The sequence below is a fragment of the Sus scrofa genome, chromosome 11, assembly GCF_054392235.1.
Source record: "Sus scrofa isolate SSC_HxYL_T2T_F1_AM1 chromosome 11, Sscrofa_HxYL_maternal_Yorkshire_Landrace_v2.0, whole genome shotgun sequence".
In the NCBI taxonomy this organism is placed as follows: Eukaryota; Metazoa; Chordata; class Mammalia; order Artiodactyla; family Suidae; genus Sus; species Sus scrofa.
In genome coordinates, this window is record NC_139393.1 from 18236007 (window position 1) to 18256635 (window position 20629).

The following is a 20629-nucleotide window of genomic DNA, read 5'->3' on the forward strand; positions in this document are numbered from 1 at the left end:
AGGTAGAACAGGCATAGATATGTTTTACTTATCTATACATGCCTCAATAGATCCTAGCACAGAATACCAGCTCCCTTAATAAAATAAAAGTGAATCCTTCTAATCTTAACACCAGAAGAGAAATCTAGAGGACATGTGATCTAGTGTGGCACCATGGCCCCTCAGCTTCATTTCCTGTGCCACCAGCACCATGAAAGCCCCACGATATACAGCTCACCCTTTAAAACCCCTCTCTTGGGTCCAGGCTAATCACCCAAGGCTGCCTACTTCTCCACCCAGTCCTCTCCCCTCTATGTTCCAGAAATGTTGAATTTCTTGTAAATACAGAGCCATGCTCACTCCACCATGGATATGCCCCCGTGCCCCTTTACACAGTATTTTTTAATTGCCGGTTTTTTCTTCTCTACAGAGAAGGCTGGACTCTAAGCTCTTGTTCCTTATCCTGTTCCTGTGCCTGGCATACAGTAGGCACTCCATAAATGCCTGTTAATTGAATGACTTCCTTTTGGCAAGATGTTCAGGAACACTTGACTAAGGAGTAAACAGAAAACAAATGGGAAAGGATTGAAATACAGAAACAGCCCAGAAGATAAAGATTTGCCATCCTAGTTTGCTCTCCAGCAGCCAGCCAGGGCCTTGTCCCATCCACCTTTAGACTAGGCATATCCACCCTGTCTTCTCAGTCCAGGCAGCAAAACTTCACAGGCCTTTTTCTTAGGGAGAGAGCTACCCTCACCACCCCCAGCCCTCCACACACAGCTCAGGCCCTGTCTCCTCCTCCTTTACGCCTCCCAGGTAGGCCTCTCACCCACATCAGACTAGTCCAGCAAGGAAGGCCTCCTGGGCAGGCCCACAAGTGTGCGGGACACCGAGGGCCATGGAGGAGGGCACAGACCTGAACAGGGAATGAAGCCTCCCCAGGCCGGTAACTCATCTTCTGACGGTGTGACCAGCTCACATGAGGGAAAGAAGACTGGCTCAAACTCACTTCTACAGGCAAAAACACCTACAGGATCCCAAGAAAGCAGTCAGCTTGAGCTCACTTCAGCTCTGGGAAACTTGTATAATTCTTTTTTGGTGGAAGCAGAAACTTGACTCTGAGCTAACCTCTGTCCAGAGACCGCTGGGCCTGAAAACACCCTCGTGGATTCGCAGAGTCTAGGCCGTCGCCTGAGGCTTCCCCGCAGTCCGGCCTTCCGCAGAAGCGTCACCCTGAGGGCTACGCTGGTCCCGACTGGACGACCTTGTGGCCAGACTGTGGCCGGCACCCAGAAGGCAGAGGCCGCCGCGCCGGGACTAGGGGCATCGCAGGGTCGCTCAGGTCAGGCCCAGCGTGGCTGCTCGGAGATCTCGGCTTCGGCGACCCTCACCCCGAACCGAGCGCTTCCGCGGACCCGCGAGACGCGCCAGATCAGAGTTCCTTCCCGCCCCGCATCGCCACCCCGCCAGACTTGCCTGCGCCACGAAGCTCCCGAAGCGGTTCCCCCTGGGCGCCCCTCACTTCCAGCCGAACTTAGAAGCGCCTCCGACTTCGAGGCGGCGCCAGGACCCGCGTGGGCCGCCCTCGGCCGCCCCGGCTCAGCGGCCCCGGCTCAGCGCGAGACGCGGTCCCCGCTGCCCGGCGCCCCTCGGTGCGAGGCCGGGCCGAACCCGTGGCCCACCCGACCCCTGGACATCCAAACCAGAGCTTCCAGGGGTCACTCTGGGCCGCGGGGGAGGTGGAGGGTTGAGGGCTCCCTTCACGTCTCCGTTTGCAACAATGATGACACGACCTGGTCGTGCTGATGCCAGGGCCCCACCGAAGGCAAGCCGGTAGTGACTCCGCCGGCCCTTCAGGCGCGGCGTCCAGTTTGCGCGGAAATAGAGCGATTACCAAATTCTGCGCTCTGGGAAGGATTTGGAAGGGGAGCCGGGCTGAGCCCCAGACAGCAGCTCTGGGCCGGACTTAGAATATATTTATTTTCTTCAAATCTGACACGGATCTTCGGCTCTGAACTTATTGTGACCTCGGCGGCCCGCCTTGTGCTCTGAGCGAGCGAGAACCGGTGCGGGACTCAGGATTCACGCTCGCACCCGAGGCTTGCGGACCCCTGGAGGGAAGGGCGGGGAGGGTCATGTATGGGGTGTTTTTCTGGAACGAGATGAATAAATCTCAAAAGATTAAACTTATGTTCCCCAAACCACGACAGCGCCCCTCAGTCTCTCCACAGATCCCCCAGGGCGCTCGTCTAAAGAGGAGTATTTGGTGCCCCAAGTTTTCCGCCCGCGCAGCGTGTTGAACTTGAGTATAGCGTTCGCACAGCCCACACTGTGCCCACGCGCTCACCTCGGCGGGAGCCACGGACTAACTAGGTGCCCCTGTTTTCTCGTTCAGGGGGTGGGGCAGCCTGGCTCCAGGAGACTTAGACACGCCGCAAACGTCGAGGTCACCCGCCGTGACCGGCCTCGTCACTTAGAAGGAGAAAGGGCAAAAGGGCTGATCGGAACACTCTTTTAACACTTAACAATTTGAGGCAGGAGCCTGTAAGCAGAGGCGAACTGCGAGAATTCGCTGCTGTTTAAAGAGCAGGGCAAAGTTGCCAAGAAACTCACTACAACGTGGCTGTTTACTCCCGGCGAATGGGCCCCAAAGAAAATATGACCGGACCAGGTGTCCCGGCGCGATCCGCAAAGCCGCTCCTGGCGACTCTCTTCTCAGGCGAGTCCGAACCGGGCGGGAGGAGCGGGCAGGTGGGTTTTCTCCACCCGTGAGTGCTACAACCTCTTTCTCTATTTTCTCATTTTATTTGTTTTAATTTAAAAAAAAAAAAGAGCACACGTCTTAAAGGTGGATGGCCGAGCAGCGTCCAGATAAAATTTGCGCTATGAAAAGATTGAGGTCGAGATAGATCAGTGTGTGGGTGAAGCCTGCTCTAGCAGAAACGCAAGAAGTGAGCAGGAGCCCACAATTTTCGTTTTTACTGTAGAAATCGGTAAACGAAATCAAATGGTAATAGTAACCTATTACAGCCACTGAAAAGTTCAAAATAATTTAATGTGTTTTGGATTTATATCTATCTAATCGCCATAGTTGTTATGTTGTCTAGCTATTTCCATTGTTTTAATAAGCTATTAAAGTTTCCCGGATAAATTTTGTGGGCTTTTTTTTTTTTTTTGGAGTAGGTGTAGATTACATGAACCAAAAGCAAAGTTTGAGCATAACATCCTTAGCCACTGGGAAATCTGTATCTCCTGCCAAAATTTCTAAGGATGAGGAGAAAAGGGAGACTAAATGCTCAGTGAGCACCTACTGTGTGCAGATACTCTGATAGGGTTGGCTTTATAAATTTTACTTCATACCAATAATTGTTTATCAATAAGGGCTCTTTTTTCAAAGACTAAATCCTTTTTCTTCTGCATCCAGACCTCAAATGGACAGCTTCCATAATTTTATTTTATTCGCAAGAATTTCGTTTTTATGACTTCCTTCTTCGAAGTGACATAATTGCCAAGGCTAAAGGGGAGATCCATGTTTAATGACATTAAAGTCAGCTTGGTTTAACTGATTACATCGTTTAGTGTTAAGCCTGTGGGGGGGGGGGAGTGAAGGTGACTCAGCACACACAGAATTTCTCCTTACTGTTTAGGTTCTTGTAAAAATAAAGAAATCCCAAACTATTTGGGAGGAGAGGTAATCTCCAACTGGGGGGAGAGCACCGTCACTAAAAGTGATGTGGGGAAAAAAGAAAGAGAAAAAACATGCAGAGCAAAACTTTTCCGTCTCTGAGGATCAAAGGAACCGACAACCTGACCCGTTTTGTGAGGGCTATGCAAACACAGTGGCTTATAGTGACCACTGCTAGAGGCTGAATTAGACCATGTTACAGTGGATACGATGGAATTGAGTATCGGAGTTGGTTTATTTTTTTTCTAAAGGGGGGGTGGTGAGTTGACAACCAGATGAAATGGGAAAGGAGGGGAGGAGAATACACCCAGGAGCTTGAGCAGCCAGGTAAATCATCAAAAACTCAGTTCCTGCAACTAATGAAAAAACCAATCTCACTGTAGTCCAGGGGAAATGAATGGTTCTCTGACGCAAGGCTGATGGTGAGTCTATTAGTCGTGTTTCTTTTCCAGACTATCAGAAAAGTTATTTCGAGATTCAGCCAAATGTTCTGACTGGGGGACCGAAAACGGGACGAGGCGTTTCCTGCGGTAACGCTCTGGCCCGCAGCGGGGCCCAGCGCCGAGCGCGCCGCAGTCGCGCGCTCCCCGCCCAGGGCTGTTCGGAAAGGACGCTCACCTCCTCCCTGTAAGAAGCGAGCCCGAGGTCGGCCAGCCGGGGCTGCCCGGGTTCTACGCGGGGCCTGAACTTCAGCCTTCCTCTGGAGGAACGCGCCTCTAGTTTTGCTCTGGAAGGAGAAATGGGTGCAGTTCTTCCAGAGCTCTCAAGATTCCAGTCGCCGGACAACCCTGGAAACTCTGGGAAGTTCTAAACTGAGTTTCCCTTGTTCCCTGAGTCCCTTTCCATCTTCCCTACCAGGCAGGGGCTAAAGGGCTGCTGACCGAGACGGTGCCTTTTCAGATGAGTTTTTCCTCGTGGACTGGAGAAGCGCCGCCGCCCGCTCCGAAGGCGACTTGCCGACCTCAGCGCCCTGGGCTCGCGCGGCGCACCGCCCGCCCCTCGGCGCCCGCCCAGCCCCGCTCGCGGAGAGAGCCCGAGGGGGAGTATCTTCTCCGCGGGCCAGAGCTCGGTGCCAGGGCGCTCTCCTGACATAACCCTGCTCAGGGGGGCAAGACGTGCACGAACCACGGCTTGGCTCTCCAGCTGCCGGTCCCGTCCCCACTACTGCCGGCAACTGCCTTGGACCTAGCCCCCAAGAGCAACAACTCTCGCCTCCTCACACCTCCCCTTGGTCCCCGCTTTCCCAGCCTTTTCCGGGATCCCACACCCCCACCGCGCTTCTCCCGCCCGTCGGGGCCGAACCCTGGCTCCGCTCCTCACCCGCATTCGGCAGCGCCATTTTAACCCCTTAGACGCTTCCGCTGCTGGGGCGGGGGGAGAGGAGATCCTTCCTCCCACCTCACCCCACCCCACCCCGCCCCACCCAGCCCGGGTCCTCGCCCAAAGCAGCCTGGAGGGGGATTATGAAACCACCCGGAGGTGGGCGGGAGTGGGGAACAGGCTACCTCCGGACTCTCGAAACTTTGGCAAAGTCTCGGGAACACTTGTGTTCCCCCAGGACAGTTTTCTACGCCTCGCGGCGGGCGCGGGGTATCCGAGTTTCTTGGCACTAACTGCGAAGATCCTCTCCCTTTCTCCAGCCCCTTTAAGGACATCTGATCTTCAGTCTCCAGCTTTCTCCTCTGGTCTAAAAGCTTCGTCAGCCGCGGAGAGCGACCCCAGGCGAGACCGGGAAGGGAGAGCGCTGGTGTGAGGTTAACCCAAACCAGGGCGCCCGGAGGTTGGCTGAGGCCCTGCGGGTCGAGGCCCGCGCGCTCTTTGCAGGAGGGAGCCCCCGGGGATCCGCGCGGGACATGTTGCCGCGCCTGAAACAGGCGTTCCCTTTTCCAGATCATATTCCCCATAAAATCTAAAGCCAGATGCATCGCTTGGGCAAGTTCCCATTTCACCGCGAAAAGCACAGATTTGTTTCCAAACTGGACTCTAAATCGAGGTTTCTGGTGCGGGTTCCAGCAGCCTGCGCAAGGTTGGGCTTTCGATGGCTTAAGGGACTGCCCGAGCGGGTAATGTTTTCGATAATCCGGTCTGAACCTAGCCCAGGCAAAGCATCATTTGCGAATGCGGAATTAAAAAAAAAAAAAAGTAGGATGCGAAATAAAGATAACTATGGGCTTTCAAAGTCGTGTGTGTACTTTTTAAGTGGGGTGGAGGAGAAAGGACCAACTTCATAATTATAGACGCCCAGTTTAGCAAGATAACCTGATGGAATCTCTGTTTCACAGAAATAAGTTACAAGGGGAAAAACTTGCAAGAAAGTGAGAACAGTGGCCACATATGAAACCAAAGGGCGCGCATGGTGAAAGCAGGCATTTTAATCAGTCTGTTGAGTCAAAAGTAGCTTTTGCTGCTTTTTCTTTTTTAAGAAATAGAAGACTCTTTCCAAAAGTAATACCCTACGTGGCTCTTTCACCTGCTGGTCTCCTCTCATCATTGTAGAAAGAACTTTGGGTGGAGTGGGCCATGTTTTTCACACTTAGAACTTTCTGATATTTGCAGTTAGAGTGAAGAGGGAAGAAAGAAAACGAACAGTTAGTCTGCATTTGACTATTGCCTGTTAACCAGCATATCATTAGCAGGAAACCAATGCTGCCCTTCCCGAGGTCTGCTTAAAATAACTCCATTTTGCATCTTTTAAAAGTATAGAGGTTTTTGAGTCCTTTTGGTGAAATGAATAACCAGCGATGCAGAATCTAAATAAGGCACACAAGTGCACAATTCCAAGTCTCCTTCTTTAAAAAGAGGAAGGGCGTGGTGCGAAAGTGCCCCTGCACAGCTAGAGGTGTAACAGCCTGGAGCTGCGATGCATTAGGTGCCAGTGAGAGAAAGCACAGACCCAAACTACTCGCACAAAAAACTGTTTCCACATTCGACTCATTTAGGATCAGGTGATTTTTTTTTTTTTTGACACTTGCCAAAACCCACAGATATTTCTACAACAAAGGTGACATTCAATAGAACAAAGTTAGTTGTTTATTAGGTAGGGCAAGGTGGGGCTTTTCGAGCGTTTGGCCACAGAAACCTACTGGAGTGAAAGGGAGAGCATCTCGCAGGTCAATCTCCCAGTGTTGGGTCACTGCGGGGGGAAGGTGGGGGAATGAGAATGATTATTAACAAATCAGACTTGGACTGGCTGTCACCCCTGAGGGGTGGTTGTGGCGGTAATCTTCACCTCGTAAAGCTACTCATCCTTCTCCTAACTGAAAAAGTCTGCGGCCTCTAAGGCCGCCCACACGGGCCGCTCCTCGTCCAAATCAGCGCAGGCCGCCTTTGTCCTCGCAGTGACTGCCACGAGGGAAGAGGGCGGGTGCAGAGGATGTCACCAAAGTTTCCTGAAGTCTTTCTACCGCGCAGAACTCTGGTTTTTGCGGGGAAGCAGGCTGAGTTTGCAACCTCAGCGGAGCAACAATTCCGTGGGCCTCCAGTCCCCAGCGGCCTCTGCGCGCCCTCGCCGCGCTCCGGCTCTCCCCGGCCTCTTCCCCGGCTCAGCAGCCGGGGGCCAACGCTCGCCCCCGCGCCACACTCCTTTGCCTCTGCGTCCCCTCCGCACGGTCCCAATCAGTCTCGAATTTCAACTCCAGACCCAGGCCAAACTTTCCCTTCGGGGCTGATACATTCTCACACGCAGTCGCTTTTCCCAGGGGGAGGAGGAGCGACGGAGCTCCCAGCAGCTCCCGGGGGTCCTGCGGGGATCACCCGCCACCCAGTTTCCACGCAACCCCCGCGTCCACCCTCGCCTACCGACCCCAGACGTTGGCCTCCCACGGCCGCGTTCAGGGAAGCCGCCGCGACTGATGTGCCCCGGGTGCTTTCGTTTTGCTTTCGCTCCCTTCTCTAGCAGCTGGGAAGACTGCGGAAGAACAAAGTGGGGGTGAAAAGCTCGTGTCCTGACAAAGTGGTGGGGACACCGCGGTTCGGCCCAAAGCGGGGCGGGGGGGGGGAGGGGAAGCCTCAAGCTGAGGCCTGGACACCCCTGTCCCTTGCAGGGGCCGGAAAGGCCAGGAGGCCCTGGCTTGTTTTCCTCGTGCAAAGAAACGTGATTTGTAGATATTGATGCAACAAAATTGACGCGGAAACGAATTCGCCTTCTTAGGAGGACTGGGTCTTTCCAACATAGACGACAGGGCAGGGAAGAAAGGCGGGAAGATGGGCGCCGGGGCCTTTCACTAAATTGGAAGGAAACCGAGAGAAAAGGCAAGAGAGCTGGAGAATAAGATCGGGCTCCCAAACTAGGTTCTGAGCCCCATCAGGTGTGAGGAGACTAATGCCCAGTCCCATCTGCTGCTGGTCCACTCAGCTCTGCGCTTTAGAAACCCAGCAACCACTGCTCAGGCTCGCTTACTTCAACTCGCCTCCCCCTTTAGGGCGAGAGAAACGCATGTATCCTAAATGGACGAACCCAAAGCTTAAGGTTTCCCCCTTAAAAAGAGTGGGACGAGAGAAGGGGAGGAGAGAGAGAGAGGGAGAGAGGGAAGGAGGGGGAGGGGGGGAGAGAGAGAGAGAGACAGAGAGAGAGAGAAAGAAAAAGGCCCAAACCTGGAAAGGTTTCTCAGCTAGAGGCGAAAGCGCTCCTCGGTTTGCCCTAGCCCTGTGTCGGGTCCGGAAGCGCGGTTCCCAGCAAGGGCCGGTGCAGGTTCCCTCTCCCCTCCCCCGGCCTGCACTTGAGCTGGGTGCGAAGGAACAGTCTCTCCAAACTCCTTAGAAAATAATATAACCCTTCCAGACTGTTTACCATACTGTCCAGCTGCCCGGAAAGGTCCGACGCGTTTCCTGCACTCGTCCCAACTCAGCCCTGGCTTTCCTCCACCCGTGCTCTGAAGAGCTAAATTATTTTATTCCGATTCTGGAAAGTTAATCTGTGATCTAAATAAATCACTTAGGGAAACGACCGGAAGCTGCGAAGGTAAATTACGCTCAAGCCAGTTACTTGCACTGGGTTTTTTTCTTTTTCTGATAAGGCCTTCTTCTCTTATTTATCTCCTTCCTTGTATACACCAGGCTCAGGAAAAGAGGGTTTAGGCCGGCAAGGGAGCTCAGTTTCATTTCGGGACATATGGCGGGGCCTAGCATTTCGTCATCAGATTTTTAAAGGAAAGTTCAAATGTTTTTGTCACAGATCAAACTTCCAGTAACTCCCTAAAAACTGTATTACCCCCACTGAGGTTCAGGTCTGCAAACTCTTTGGTCCGCAGATGTCCGGGAAGCCGTAAGTGAGCTCGCACTAAGCCCGGCTGCACCTGCGGAGGAGGGAGAGCGTCTACGCGCGTCTCGGAACTGCCGCACTGTACTTCCCGCGCTCCGCCGGCTAGCCGGCGAGCTGCCGCCAGCCACCCCCGCGTCCCTCGATCCCCCGCCCTCAGCCAATCGTGCGGGGGCCGGGAAGGATGGGCATCCCAACGTCTGAGGAAGCGGCCGCTCGAGTGACTAGTCGGGCCCCTGGCTCCCAGGAGAGGCCCGGACGCGCGCACACTCCGGCACCAGGGCGCTGGCGCTCCAGAGGCGGGGAGGAGGGTAGAGGGCGGAAGCGCGGAAGGCTTGCAAGCACACCCAAGAGCTGCAGACCCCGGGGCCCCATTGGGTGACTAGGGCGCGGGTGCCCACGTTGTGCGCGACGCCTGGGCCACGACCGGAGCCCACGAGCTGGGTGCCCAGCCGAGTGAGGCAGCCGCCGCCGCCGCCGCCGCCGCCACGGAGCCTGGCGGGCGGCGCGGAGCCCCGGGGAGCTGGTTTTCCCGGGCGGGCACGTGATGGGGTTGGCAGCGCTCTGGCCGGGACTGGGAGGGGGAAGCGGCGAGCTGGAGGCCGGGGGCGGGCGGGCGGCTGGCGCGCTGTGTACTTAGGTCGTGTGCTGGGGCTTTTCTCTCCCAGGAGCCGGCGGGGGAGGGGAGGAGGAGGGGCCACCGCTCCGCCTTCTCCTTTTCGCAATGTTGACGCAATCTATAAATAGTGGAACAAAAGGACCAACTTCCTCGGAGCTTTGCTGAAACTGCACAAAAAAATCGAGCTGGGGGGTTCCCTGGTCCCTGATGATGGGGCGGGGAGCGCGGCGCCGGGGGAGGGGGCGGGCGCGGCAGCGCGGGCCCCGCCGAGGGGGGACACCTGGCTGAGCCACAGCCGCTGCCGCCGCGCCGCTCCGCGGGAACCAGGGCTCCGTTCCCTGCGCGGGCTCGAGAGCTCGCCCCGACCTGGGGGTCTTCCTTCTCTGCCGTTGACAGGTCAGTCTGCACCGCCCCTTTCAACACTGGGTTTTCTTTTCCCTCCCCCAAGCCTCTACTTTTAGCAGGGAACCGAGGGGGAAAATAGAACGAGGCGCAGCAGTGACAGCCATCCAATCGGGAACCCCAGCAGTGCACGGCGGGGTGGCCGAGGGGGTTCAAGGAGGCATTCTGTGCTTGGCCCCTCGTCGTACAGCCAGCGGCCGCGCGGCGGCCCGAGACGAAGCCAAGCAGGACTTGCGTGCGCCGCCCAGGAGGCAGGGATAGTGGAGGCGGGAGCGCCGCGGAGGCGCGGGCCGCTGGGTAGGGGGGTCGACGGCTGGCTCCCGGTTGCGGATCCCGCCGGGGGGGGGTCAACCCCCAGCGGAGACGTGCCAAGACCAGGAGGCTGCTGAGCGCAACTCGCCCCCTCTGAGCTTGGACCTTGCGTCTCCGCCTCGTCCTGCGCCTGCTATGGGAGGGTTCAGCGGAGAAGCGCTGCCGCCGCACGCCACCGCGCACCCTGGCTCCGGCGTCCACGCATCCAGCGCGCTGGGAATTGGGGATAGGTGAGGACCGAAGGCACGCTCTCTTCCAGGAGCCCGGACCTAAGCCGGAGCGCCAGCCGCGCCGCCGTGGCGGTTACACTGGGCGCGGGGGAGGGGGCGGAGCTGGCGCTGTTGACAGCCGTGCTGGAGCGGGGAGGGCGAAAGTTGGAGAGAAGGGACTGGGGGAGGGAGCGCGCGCGCGGGATTCGGCGGGGAGTCGGGAGGGGGGGGTAGCGTCACGTGACAGGCAGACGCCCCCGCTACAGGCCGACAGTAGAGGTGACGTCACCATCCCCTGACTGCAGGGGGTGGCACTTCCGTTCCCTCCCCCATATCTGCTCCCCCAGCCCCCAAACCGGCGGCTGCTGCCATTTCAAACGTGTGGGAGTGGGCGGAGGGGGAGACAGGGGTTTTCCTCAAGGCCTTAGCCCCTAACTGCTTCCCCAGCTGCCCAGAGTCCCGAGCCTATAACCTGAGCAGAACCCAAGGCCGCCCTCTCTGGACGCGCCTCTTTGTGTGAGCGGGCAGCCCTGGGCGGAGGCTGGTACCGGCCCCCTGCGGCTCCCAGCTCCGGAGGGGGCGGGGACAGTCCAGGAGCGGTCAAGGCCAAGTCCCGCTGTCGGAGAACGCCATCCGAGGTCCGACGTCTACGCCTGGCTGGGAAGAGGCGGCCTTGCCCACGTTCTTTGGGTGCTGGGTGGTTGGGGACCTGCTTATCGGCATGGGCCTAGAGTCTAACCTCATGGGTTCTGTAGGATTCTGTCACCATTCTGGAAGACGCGATCCCAGCAGTCGTTATAAGCTATTTGGGGAAACTCCGGGTTTTGGTGACTCAGCGCGGTAAGCGCTATTTATAAGTTGATGTGTTAGCTGCAGGGAAATACTCTTCGTTGTGATCTGTCTACCCAGGGAGGGCAAAGAGCTCGGTTTTGAGGCAACAATTAAGTGACTTTTTGAAAAAGGAAAGGGTTGACTTAAAGAAAGCGTGTGCTGTAGGCAGACTTAGAACACGGTTTATCTCAAAATTGAAACATTTTCCTGGATAGATGGAGAATTTCAAGGACGCCTGATGGTAGACAGTCTTTTTAAGTGGAGAACCAAGGAGAAATAATTCAGGTAAATGACAGAGCAGTCCTAGTAGATCCCAGAATATCATAACTATGTTGTTTATTAATTGCCGGAGTTGTTAAATACATAACACCATGTGGTGGCTGGGCATAAAGGAAAACTGGATGATGTTGAAAATTCGTATAGGATATTCTGTAGCAGGAAGGTGTGTGTTGTCTTTATCATCAAAATTCTGCTGGCGATTATAAATAACATGTTTACCTCCCAAGAAAGTACTATAAAAATGTGTACCACAGCCTGGGGTTCTTCTGTGTATAAGTGCTGTACAAACAATTATCAGTCACTGCTTAACAGGTTTTACTTTACGATTTATTTTCTTTTTTCCTACCCGCCCCCCGCCCCACTCCCACCCTAGTTTGGAAATCCAGGGGGTAGATGCTAAGAGAAAAAGCAAATGCTAGACTGGCTTCAGGGAGGCAAGAGTTCACATCCAGTTTGCTTATCCTGAATAGCTTTCTGTAGGTGCCATGACCTGAGGTGCTTCGTAAAGAAGGCAGATTCCTAGATGGGCAAAAGTTAGGTCAGCTAAGAAAAAAGGAAAGGGCTGAGCAAGCAAAGCAACCTGTAGTGAAGAACTGCTGTGAGGTAAATTTAAGTGGGATGTGAGGAGGATGAAGAGAAGGGAGAGAAAGGAGGCTGGACTGATGGCCAGTCCACATAGGGCTTCGAAGTCCATGCTGGGGAGCTTACATTTTAGCCTGAGACCTACACGGTTTTAGCCTTTAGGGGGACACATATCCGTTTGAGAACCTAGGGAAAGCAATCTAGTCTTTTTTCCAGAAAAAAAAAAAAATGCACCTACAGACCTCTACTACAATTTTGCATACCATTTCAAGCATTTACTCTGAGAAAGAGACTTTTGGTCCTCAGGATTAAAACCTATGGGAAAGGGAAACCTATGAAAGTTGTTTTGTTTTTTTTTTTTAAGGGAATGCATGGTCAGGTATGAAAAGATTATAGGTCTTTGAAAATATTATACCAGTTGGGGTCCTGGAGGCTGTAAGATGGAATGTAAAATAGCCTGTTATCTAAGAATTGATTAGGACCACTTCTGTGTACCTAGTAGCAGTGGGGATAGAAGAAAATGGATTCAAGAAAGGTAATTTAAAAGAGTCAGTGGAATGGGAAAGTGACCGGCTGTGGGGGGGCGGGGGAGGGACCAAGGCGAGGGATCCACCCCTATTCTGGTCTGGGGTGTAGACTGGGAGGAGAAGTGAGTCTCTAGTTCAGGAGGAGGAACTAACTCTGTTTGCTTCCTCGAAAAGAAATGAAAACCTGTGGCTGGTTTGGTCTCTTTATGAGACTATGTAATCTTTCAGTGAAAAAGAAAGCACCTTTCCAAAGACTGTAATTCAGAAGGGGGATGAGGGCAGGAGAGGATTAAATCTTGCTTTCTTCTCTCTTTTCTAAAAACTAGGGATGCCTAAGGAAGAAGAAAAGGAGAGATGGAGAGAATCAGGCTTTCTTTTCCCCCTGCTCAGTCACTAAGCCTTCGAGAAAAAGAACTTTGGCTAGAAAGGGTCCACATGATGGTGTTTTTTGTTCCCGATGGCACTTCAAAACTGCACTTAATCATCCACAATTAGTACTAGGAGGTGCTAAGATTTCAGTCTAGCTAGGGAAACAAGGAGTAGTGGAGGGAAAGGGTTCCTAGTTAACAGCTAACCAGAGCTAGAAATTTAATTGAAGCCAGGACTGATGTACATAACAAACCACCCGAAGAACTTAGTGGTTTAAAATAATAACAGTGTTACTGGTTCATGAAAATGCGCACTGGGTAGGGCTCTGCAGGGACAGCTTGTTTCTAGTCCCCTGGGAGTCAACTAGGGCTGCTCATTGGCTGGAGGCTTGCATCATCTGAAGACCTGTTCACTTACCTAACAATCTGTACTGATGGGTGGCTGGGACTTTAGCTGGGGCTTTCAGCCAGAACACATGCCTCTCCTTGTAGCCTGGGCTTCCTTACAACAGAGCTCTGGGTTCCAAGGGTCCCAAGACTCCCAAGCCTGAGAGCCAGGTAAAGCTGTTATCACGTAGGACCTAATCTTAGAAGTCTGGAACAGCCTATCCATCACATTCTGTTCTTTAGAGGCATATCACTAGTGCCATACAGATTCTAGACAGAGGAGTTAGATTCTGTCTTTTAATGGAAAGAGTGTCACAGAATTTGCAATGTGTTTAAAATCACCACACATGTTAACTTAAGATAAATAGATTATAAACAGTATGTTGTACATGAAAAAATGCTTAAACCTAAAAAAATCTTCTTTTTGATATTAGAATGGAATATAAAACCCCACACATTTTACTGTTCCAGCAAAGCTAATCATGAGCCAGTCTAGGTGGGCGGTCTCATAATCTTCCCTTCTTCTCCCTCAGGACCATTCCCTCCCCTCCAGGTCAGGCCACTCATACACAGACACCTCTCTCTCCCAAGCTAGATGGGAAACCTACAGTGGCTGTACCTTCAAGCAGATGATCAGGTCCTAAAAGTTTTTTTCATTCCCTCCTTGAATTGTCACTGATTTTGGACCTCACTAGATCATTGGCAATGCCACAAAATGACTTCTCAAAGTTAAAAAGCAAAATGCTAAGGAGATTATTGTTCCAATAAGTAATTTCATAATAAATCCATGTTACATAATTAAAATGGTATTTCTAAAAAAGGTCTATATCTTTTCAGATGTCAGGATCTTGTCTCGACTTTACTTGGGCTTGTTTATTCATAAAACTCAGTAATTCTAAAGTGACGGCTGAGACTTTAGGTAATTTATAAGAATTTGCATGTTTCTTTGAGGTGATATAACACTTGATTACCATACAAATTCTGAATGACTCTTCTCCCACTTTTACAATGCACAATGCATTATTTTTCTTTAAAACTAGTACACATTGTTATTTGGTTGGTAAAGGGGCTCAAGAGTTCTCTCTCTAGGGAAGTGAAAATACTACCTTTTTTTGTGTAGTCGAGATTAATCTTTTCTTTTAACCCAGTATCTTTTAAAATTCTCCCAGAGCTGATATTATTATAATTTATACATCTTTGATGTTCCCTTAGAAAACTTCCTTTATGATTTAGAGACAGAAATAGTGCTGAAGTCATTTTAATAATTCATACTCTCCTAAAGGCTGTGCTTTATACATGTTGGTAATTTTGCATAATTATTTATAGTTACATTGAGTTGAAATCACACTGTGAATTCATGCTATAGAGTACAGGTTTTAAAATAAGAGCATCTAAGTAATGAACAAATGTACATTTATGAACCCTTTTTGTGTGTGTATTTCTCGATGATTTTTTGAGGTAGCAAGCTTCCTTAAAAAATAAAATGAATTAAGTATATCTTTGTTTTTAAAATTTCTTATCAAGCAATGATTTTTTAAAATACTGACAGTGTTCACTTTAAACTAATAGACTTTGTTATCAAGCCCCAAACTGTTCCTAGTTCTCAGTGACTTCATAGCTACCATGGAGGCAGCCCAAAGGAGCTTAAGAAAACACTTTTAAATTACGTAATGCAGTTCTCAAGGAGGAACAACTCCAGCCAAACTGTGCCATATAGTTTTACAGATGCTATTTTTCTGTATGCCAAAATGCTTATTACCCTATCTATAGAATGACTTCATAGCAAAGATAACATGAAAGAAAGTTGGAAACAGGCCAGTATGCTTCTAGTCCTCTTGAATGAAGGCAGCGCTGAAGAAATTATTTCAAAGTAGTTATCTAGTGAACGTTTTTCTTAACCTTATAAACCAAGCATTTTGAAACATTTTGGAAAGTGCTATAGTGATAATGACACAATAATCAATAAAATCAGTATGATTTCAGTAAATAAATTCAATAAATATAACATTGCTGGCTGATAGCCATAATGCTCTACTACTACATTAAGAATTGAGTACAATCTTCTATTTTATTAAGTAAAATAATTTGGATCTTTTTTAATGTTACTTTTCTTCACCTTTCCATGTGTTCAAAATATAATTTATTTTAAAAGAAATGTTGCCAAAGCCAATTAAAATATGCATTTCTTCAATGTCTGGGCAAGGCTCTGTTAAGCATCATGGAGAAGACAAAGAACTTTAAGTCCTTGAAATAGTAAAGTTATTAATATGAGTGTATGAGCAAAACTGCAAGTTTGTCGCACTAAATTATAGAAAGTCTCCCCAAAGACTGACAGATACTGAAAATAAATGCTAATAGCTAGTGTTGCTAAGAATGCAATGAAATTTGCAAACTCATCTATTACTGTATTACCTACCTTTCTGGAGTCTTCCAAATGTATCTTTGATACAGTAGTTCCACTTCCAGGAACCAATCCTAAAAAATAATCAAATATGAAAAGATTTATATATGACCATTATAACATCTATAGAAAGAAGACAATCTGAATGGTCAATAGTAAAGGAGTGATTAAATAAACCATGGTACATCAATCTAATGGAATTTTTGCAACCATTAAAAATATTTAATGCCACAGAGAAATATTAATATTTAACTTTATGTACAGATAAAGCTTTTAGATTATAAAACTATTTCTCATTTATTTATATGCATAGAAGAAGGGTGGTAGAAAAACATACCAAAGTGTGCTATGTAATTATGGTAATTTTTACCTTTTTCATATTTTCTAAAATGAGCATATATTATTTTATCAGAAAAAAAATCATTAAAATATTCCCCACATATGTAAATCAAATGACATATATTCTTAAAACACTGAGATATTTAATAGAGTAATAGAATATATTACTTTTTATATGGCATCTATTTTGCATTCTTATAAAAATATCTTCCAGTGAATAATCTTATTTTCTAAAATTAGATAAGGTATATAGGCAAGTACAGAGTATTAAGTGAAGTGTAAAGTTTGAAGGGGAACCTTGGGTGGAAAAGTTGATTTGAGAAAAATTTGCTATAGTCAAAAATCCATCTGTAAGGCCATAATAGCTAGATGTATTCTATATCATAATTTTTGTAACAGTATTTTTTATTAATTGTGGTGTAAAACACAAACAAAATTTACCATCTTAACCATTTAAAAATATAAGTATATTCACATTGTTTTGCATAACAGTATTCAAAGGATAGTGTTTCTATTAGTTTCATAAAAACAATACATGTTCAGGAGTTCCCATTGTGGCGCAGTGGAAATGAATCCACCTAGGAACCACGAGGTTGCGGGTTCAATCCCTGGCCTCACTCAGTGCGTTAAAGATCTGGAGTTGCTGTGAATTGTGGCATAAGTTGCAGACACAGCTGGGATCTGGCGTTGCTATGGCTGCTGTGGTATAAGCTGGCAGCTACAGTTCTGATTGGACCCCTAGCCTGGGAGCCTCCATATGCCACGGGTGTGCACTGAAATGCAAAAAAAAGAAGAAAAAAGTTATTTATACATATATATTCATTTATAAATAATTTAAACAATACAGAAAATTACAGGAAAGTTTTTAAATCTCCTCAGATCCAAGATTTTACCATCAATATTAAATGACCATCATGGTAAGTGTATTTCCATGTACCTATACAAAGATAATCATATTTAAGATGAGAACATGCACACTATTTTAAATTTTTTTAAGTATTAAATTTTAAATTATTTGAATTTGGTAGTAGTAAGATAAGCTGAAGGAACTGCTGAACTTTAGAAAAATGTTTCTTTGCCACAAGAAATCTTATTTCCTAAAATATCCAAAGTTTAAAAAATTAAGAGTTTGGAGATTTTTTTTAATCTGTATGTTCCCAATTTAGAAATGCTAAGAGACTCTGCTATGAAAAAAATATATTTTCATTTGCCATGTCATTATTTTTTAAAAGTCAGGGTTTTAATGTTTCTGTTTTGTAACCTTAATTCCTTTGATCATTTGCTCTTGATTTCTATTTTTAAATCTCTTGGTCACAACACACTTCGATTCTCAATTCCTAGTCATTAATTTTCATTCCTCACTTAGTTATTGGCTCTTCACGAAGGTTTTTTTTTTTTCTACATGGATTCATGGATGCTATGTTTGCCTTTTTTGTCAATTTCTGAATGACACTTACTTAGATATAATGGTTTAGGATCATGCTGGCTTCACCTTAAAACTGTAGACATTTTTCCTTTGTTTTCTGGCCTTGAATATTGCTTAGAGGAAGTCTAAGGCCAGCATGACTTCCTCCCTCTTATAAGTTACTTAGTTTTTTGCTTAGAGGTCTGAAGTTTTTCCATCAGTCTTTATGGTTAATAGCTCAACCAGGAGATGCCTTGATGTTGAATATTGTATGTCCACTTTTTTTGAATATTTTTTTCTTCAGAGTCAGTTCTTTCAGATTTTGTGGAAATTCTCTTCTATTACATCTTTAAGTGCTTTTTTCTGATCCATTTGTTACATTATGTACCCAGGAAGTTGAATCAGGCTGATATATTTGTCTCACTTGCATATTATCATCTTTGCAATTACTCTGCCCCACTTTTCTTCTGCATTCACTGCAATTTATTAAATTAATTTGTCAACTGGAATGTATTGAGTTCCAGCACTAGCAGTAAATAAGATCACATCCCTGCTTTTATGAAGCTGTGAAGCTTTCGCTTGAGGATAGGGGAGGGAGAAATAAACATAACAAAGTCAGGTAGTGATAACAATAAGAAACCCAGGTAAAGAAATGGAGGGGTCGGGGCAGGAATTGTGCGTTTTAGATAACGCAGTGAGAGCAGGCCTCCCTAAGATGATATTTGAGAAGAAATGTGAATGAAGTGAGGCAGCGAGCTAGGCAAACACCTGGGCAATACATATGAGGAGAACAACAAGTACAAAGGACTTGCAATAGAAGAATGGTGTGTTCAAGACAGAATGATTCAAGTTGAATGAGTAACCAGAAAGTGATGAGAGGTTAAACCAGATAATTGGATAGGCCAGGTCACAAAAGGGGCTGGAGACCCTAGAGAGGAGACTGAAATTTGTTCAAACTGTGACAGAGCAGAGAGATGGTATGGGCTTTAGAGGAGTCACTCTGGCTGCTGCTAAGTATTTCAACAGCACTCAAATGAGTATAAGGAATTAGTCAAACAGGTGTGGTCAAACCGAAAAAGGAAAAAGAGAGCCCTGAGATAACAGAGGAACTTCAGGAAGCAGTTACTACTCCTAGTCCTCAATAAACTCGGGCAGACCTGAAGTTTCTAGAAGCCAGGAGCTATAAAGGGAAACTCGGCAGAGCTGGAACCCTAACCTGGGTGGGGGGGTGCTGCCCAGTGGCTTTTGGTACTTCTATGTGGGGGCTGGTTCTAGGAGAGTGGAAAATAGTTGAAATTTAGGGCTAGCTGCTGCTGCCAGGGAGAAGTTCCATAACTGGGCAATGCTGGCAGGTGCAGAAAGCCCACAAGGAAGAACAAGTTCTTTTTCCCTCTTCTTGACTTTTTCTTCTGTTGACTGACTGATTGTAGCAAGCAGAAATGTAGCTTCCAGAGTCCCAGTCCCAGCATCACAAAGCAGACTATAGAAGGGTTTACTGAGAAAAGATAACAGTCTACTGGCACAAAGAGGAATTAAGGGTGATTTTTTAGGCTTTTGTCTTGAGCAACTGGATGAAAATAATGTCATTTATTGACATGGGGGAACTTAGGAAGAAGTAATTTGAGGGGGAGAAGAAAATAAATGTTTGTTCTGAATGAGTTAACTTTGAGGTTTTTATTAGACACCTAAGTGGAGTTCCTGGGCAGGCAGTTGGATATGAGTTCAGAGCTTAACAGAGGTATTAGGGATAGAATACAAATTTCAGGAGTCCTAAGAGCACAGACAATATTTATACCAGAAAAAATGGGTCAGATGACCTAGGGGGAAATGAGTATTGACAAGGAAGAACAAAAAAAGGATGAGGACTATGCCTAGGAGTCCCAAACATTTGGGAAGAGGAAGATGATCTGGCAAGACGTTAATAAACAAGAGCAGTTTTAGGTGGCGATGTGAAGACAATAATCCTAACTGGAATGAATTGAAGAGATAATATATGATGAGGAAGTGGAAACTGCCAGCATAGACAATCTTTAAAATCTTTTAAAAAATCAAATAAAATACTGTTATAAAAGGGAACAGAAGAAAGGGGTTCTTACTTACCATGGAAATAGGGGGGGATATGAGGTCTAAGATGATAGTATGTTTAGAAGGGGAAATATTACAGTATGTCTACTGGCTGGAATAATCCAGTAAAGAAAGAGAAACTAAGGATGCAGGAAATGGAGGAGATAATCACAGGAGTGAAGTCCTTGACTATACAAGGAAATATGGCATCTGGGGCACAAGGAGAAGGGCTTAGATAAGAGCAGGGATAGCAGACTCTAGACAAAGGAGGAGAGAGTATATGGAGGCAGGCTGAAAAATACAGCATGGGAAAGATGAGTTTCTCTGGTGACAGCTTCTATTTATCAATAAAATGAGAGTCTGAAGTGAGGAGTGGGGAAATGTGGCAGGTTTAGGGGAGAGGAGATGTGGCATAATCATCCTGATAAGCTGACTAGGGAATGTGCCAGTCTTTTCTTTTGGTGAGAATTTGGTTTCCAGCCATGCTTATTTTGTTTCTTGCTGTTCCAGATTTATTTATTTTGAAATAATAGTACTATTTTGGCCTTCATTGGATTAGGTTGCAGACATTTTCCTTTTCTGGCTACTTCTGCTAATGTTTTAAAAGGTGTTTTTACTGTTTTTTGTTTTGCATAAACCATTTTGTAAAATATTTGCGGAGGAAGATTTTTTGATCTACCTTCACTCTCCGTCTTGATCTGAAAGTCTAGAGTAATATTTTAAAGTAGACTACACTCCATATTTTTTTCAACTCACCCTATTCTAGCTATAACAGATAAGAAGTCATAGCAATATTATATATTATTATAATAGCCACCATTTACTGAATGCCTATGTGCCATGTACTATGCTGGGCACTTGACATACATGATTTCTAAAACTTAACAACCCTGCAAGGTAAGTACTGTTGCCACTTACTTCTTCAGAAAACTTTTTTCTTGGTGGTGTCAGATCACAGAATCTTATTTGAAGCTCATAGCTTG

The 20629-nt window shown here is 47.8% G+C and overlaps 3 protein-coding genes across 24 annotated transcripts in view; 2 read left to right on the forward strand and 1 right to left on the reverse strand.

The window, feature by feature from the left end:
• LOC146398561 (uncharacterized) overlaps positions 1 to 5843 on the forward strand; it is a 36916-nt gene extending 31073 nt beyond the window's left edge. The window contains exons 2-3 of the mRNA XM_084982492.1: positions 1118 to 2730; positions 4117 to 5843. Coding sequence (XP_084838618.1) covers positions 1118 to 1785 — 668 coding nt within the window. The 3' untranslated portion in view covers positions 1786 to 2730; positions 4117 to 5843. The remainder of the gene's footprint in view (positions 1 to 1117; positions 2731 to 4116) is intronic.
• Positions 1 to 20629, reverse strand: part of LOC106507157 (uncharacterized) — a 674540-nt gene that overhangs the window by 623732 nt on the left and 30179 nt on the right. For 14 of the 22 annotated variants that reach the window (XR_014819427.1, XR_014819426.1, XR_014819419.1 and 11 more), the window contains one exon: positions 15854 to 15912. Coding sequence is in view for 5 of the 22 variants with exons in the window: in XM_084981758.1 (XP_084837884.1) it covers positions 15854 to 15912 (59 nt within the window). In the remaining 17 variants the exon portion in view is untranslated. Of the gene's footprint in view, positions 1 to 11878; positions 12093 to 12499; positions 15913 to 20629 lie in introns of those variants that run through there. The other 8 variants (XR_014819425.1, XR_014819423.1, XR_014819415.1 and 5 more) reach the window with 2 other exon arrangements.
• The window catches only part of LOC146398562 (uncharacterized), a 119326-nt gene continuing 108389 nt past the window's right edge, over positions 9693 to 20629 (forward strand). Inside the window, exon 1 of the mRNA XM_084981753.1 lies at positions 9693 to 9936. The gene's annotated coding sequence lies outside the window, so the exon portion shown is untranslated. The remainder of the gene's footprint in view (positions 9937 to 20629) is intronic.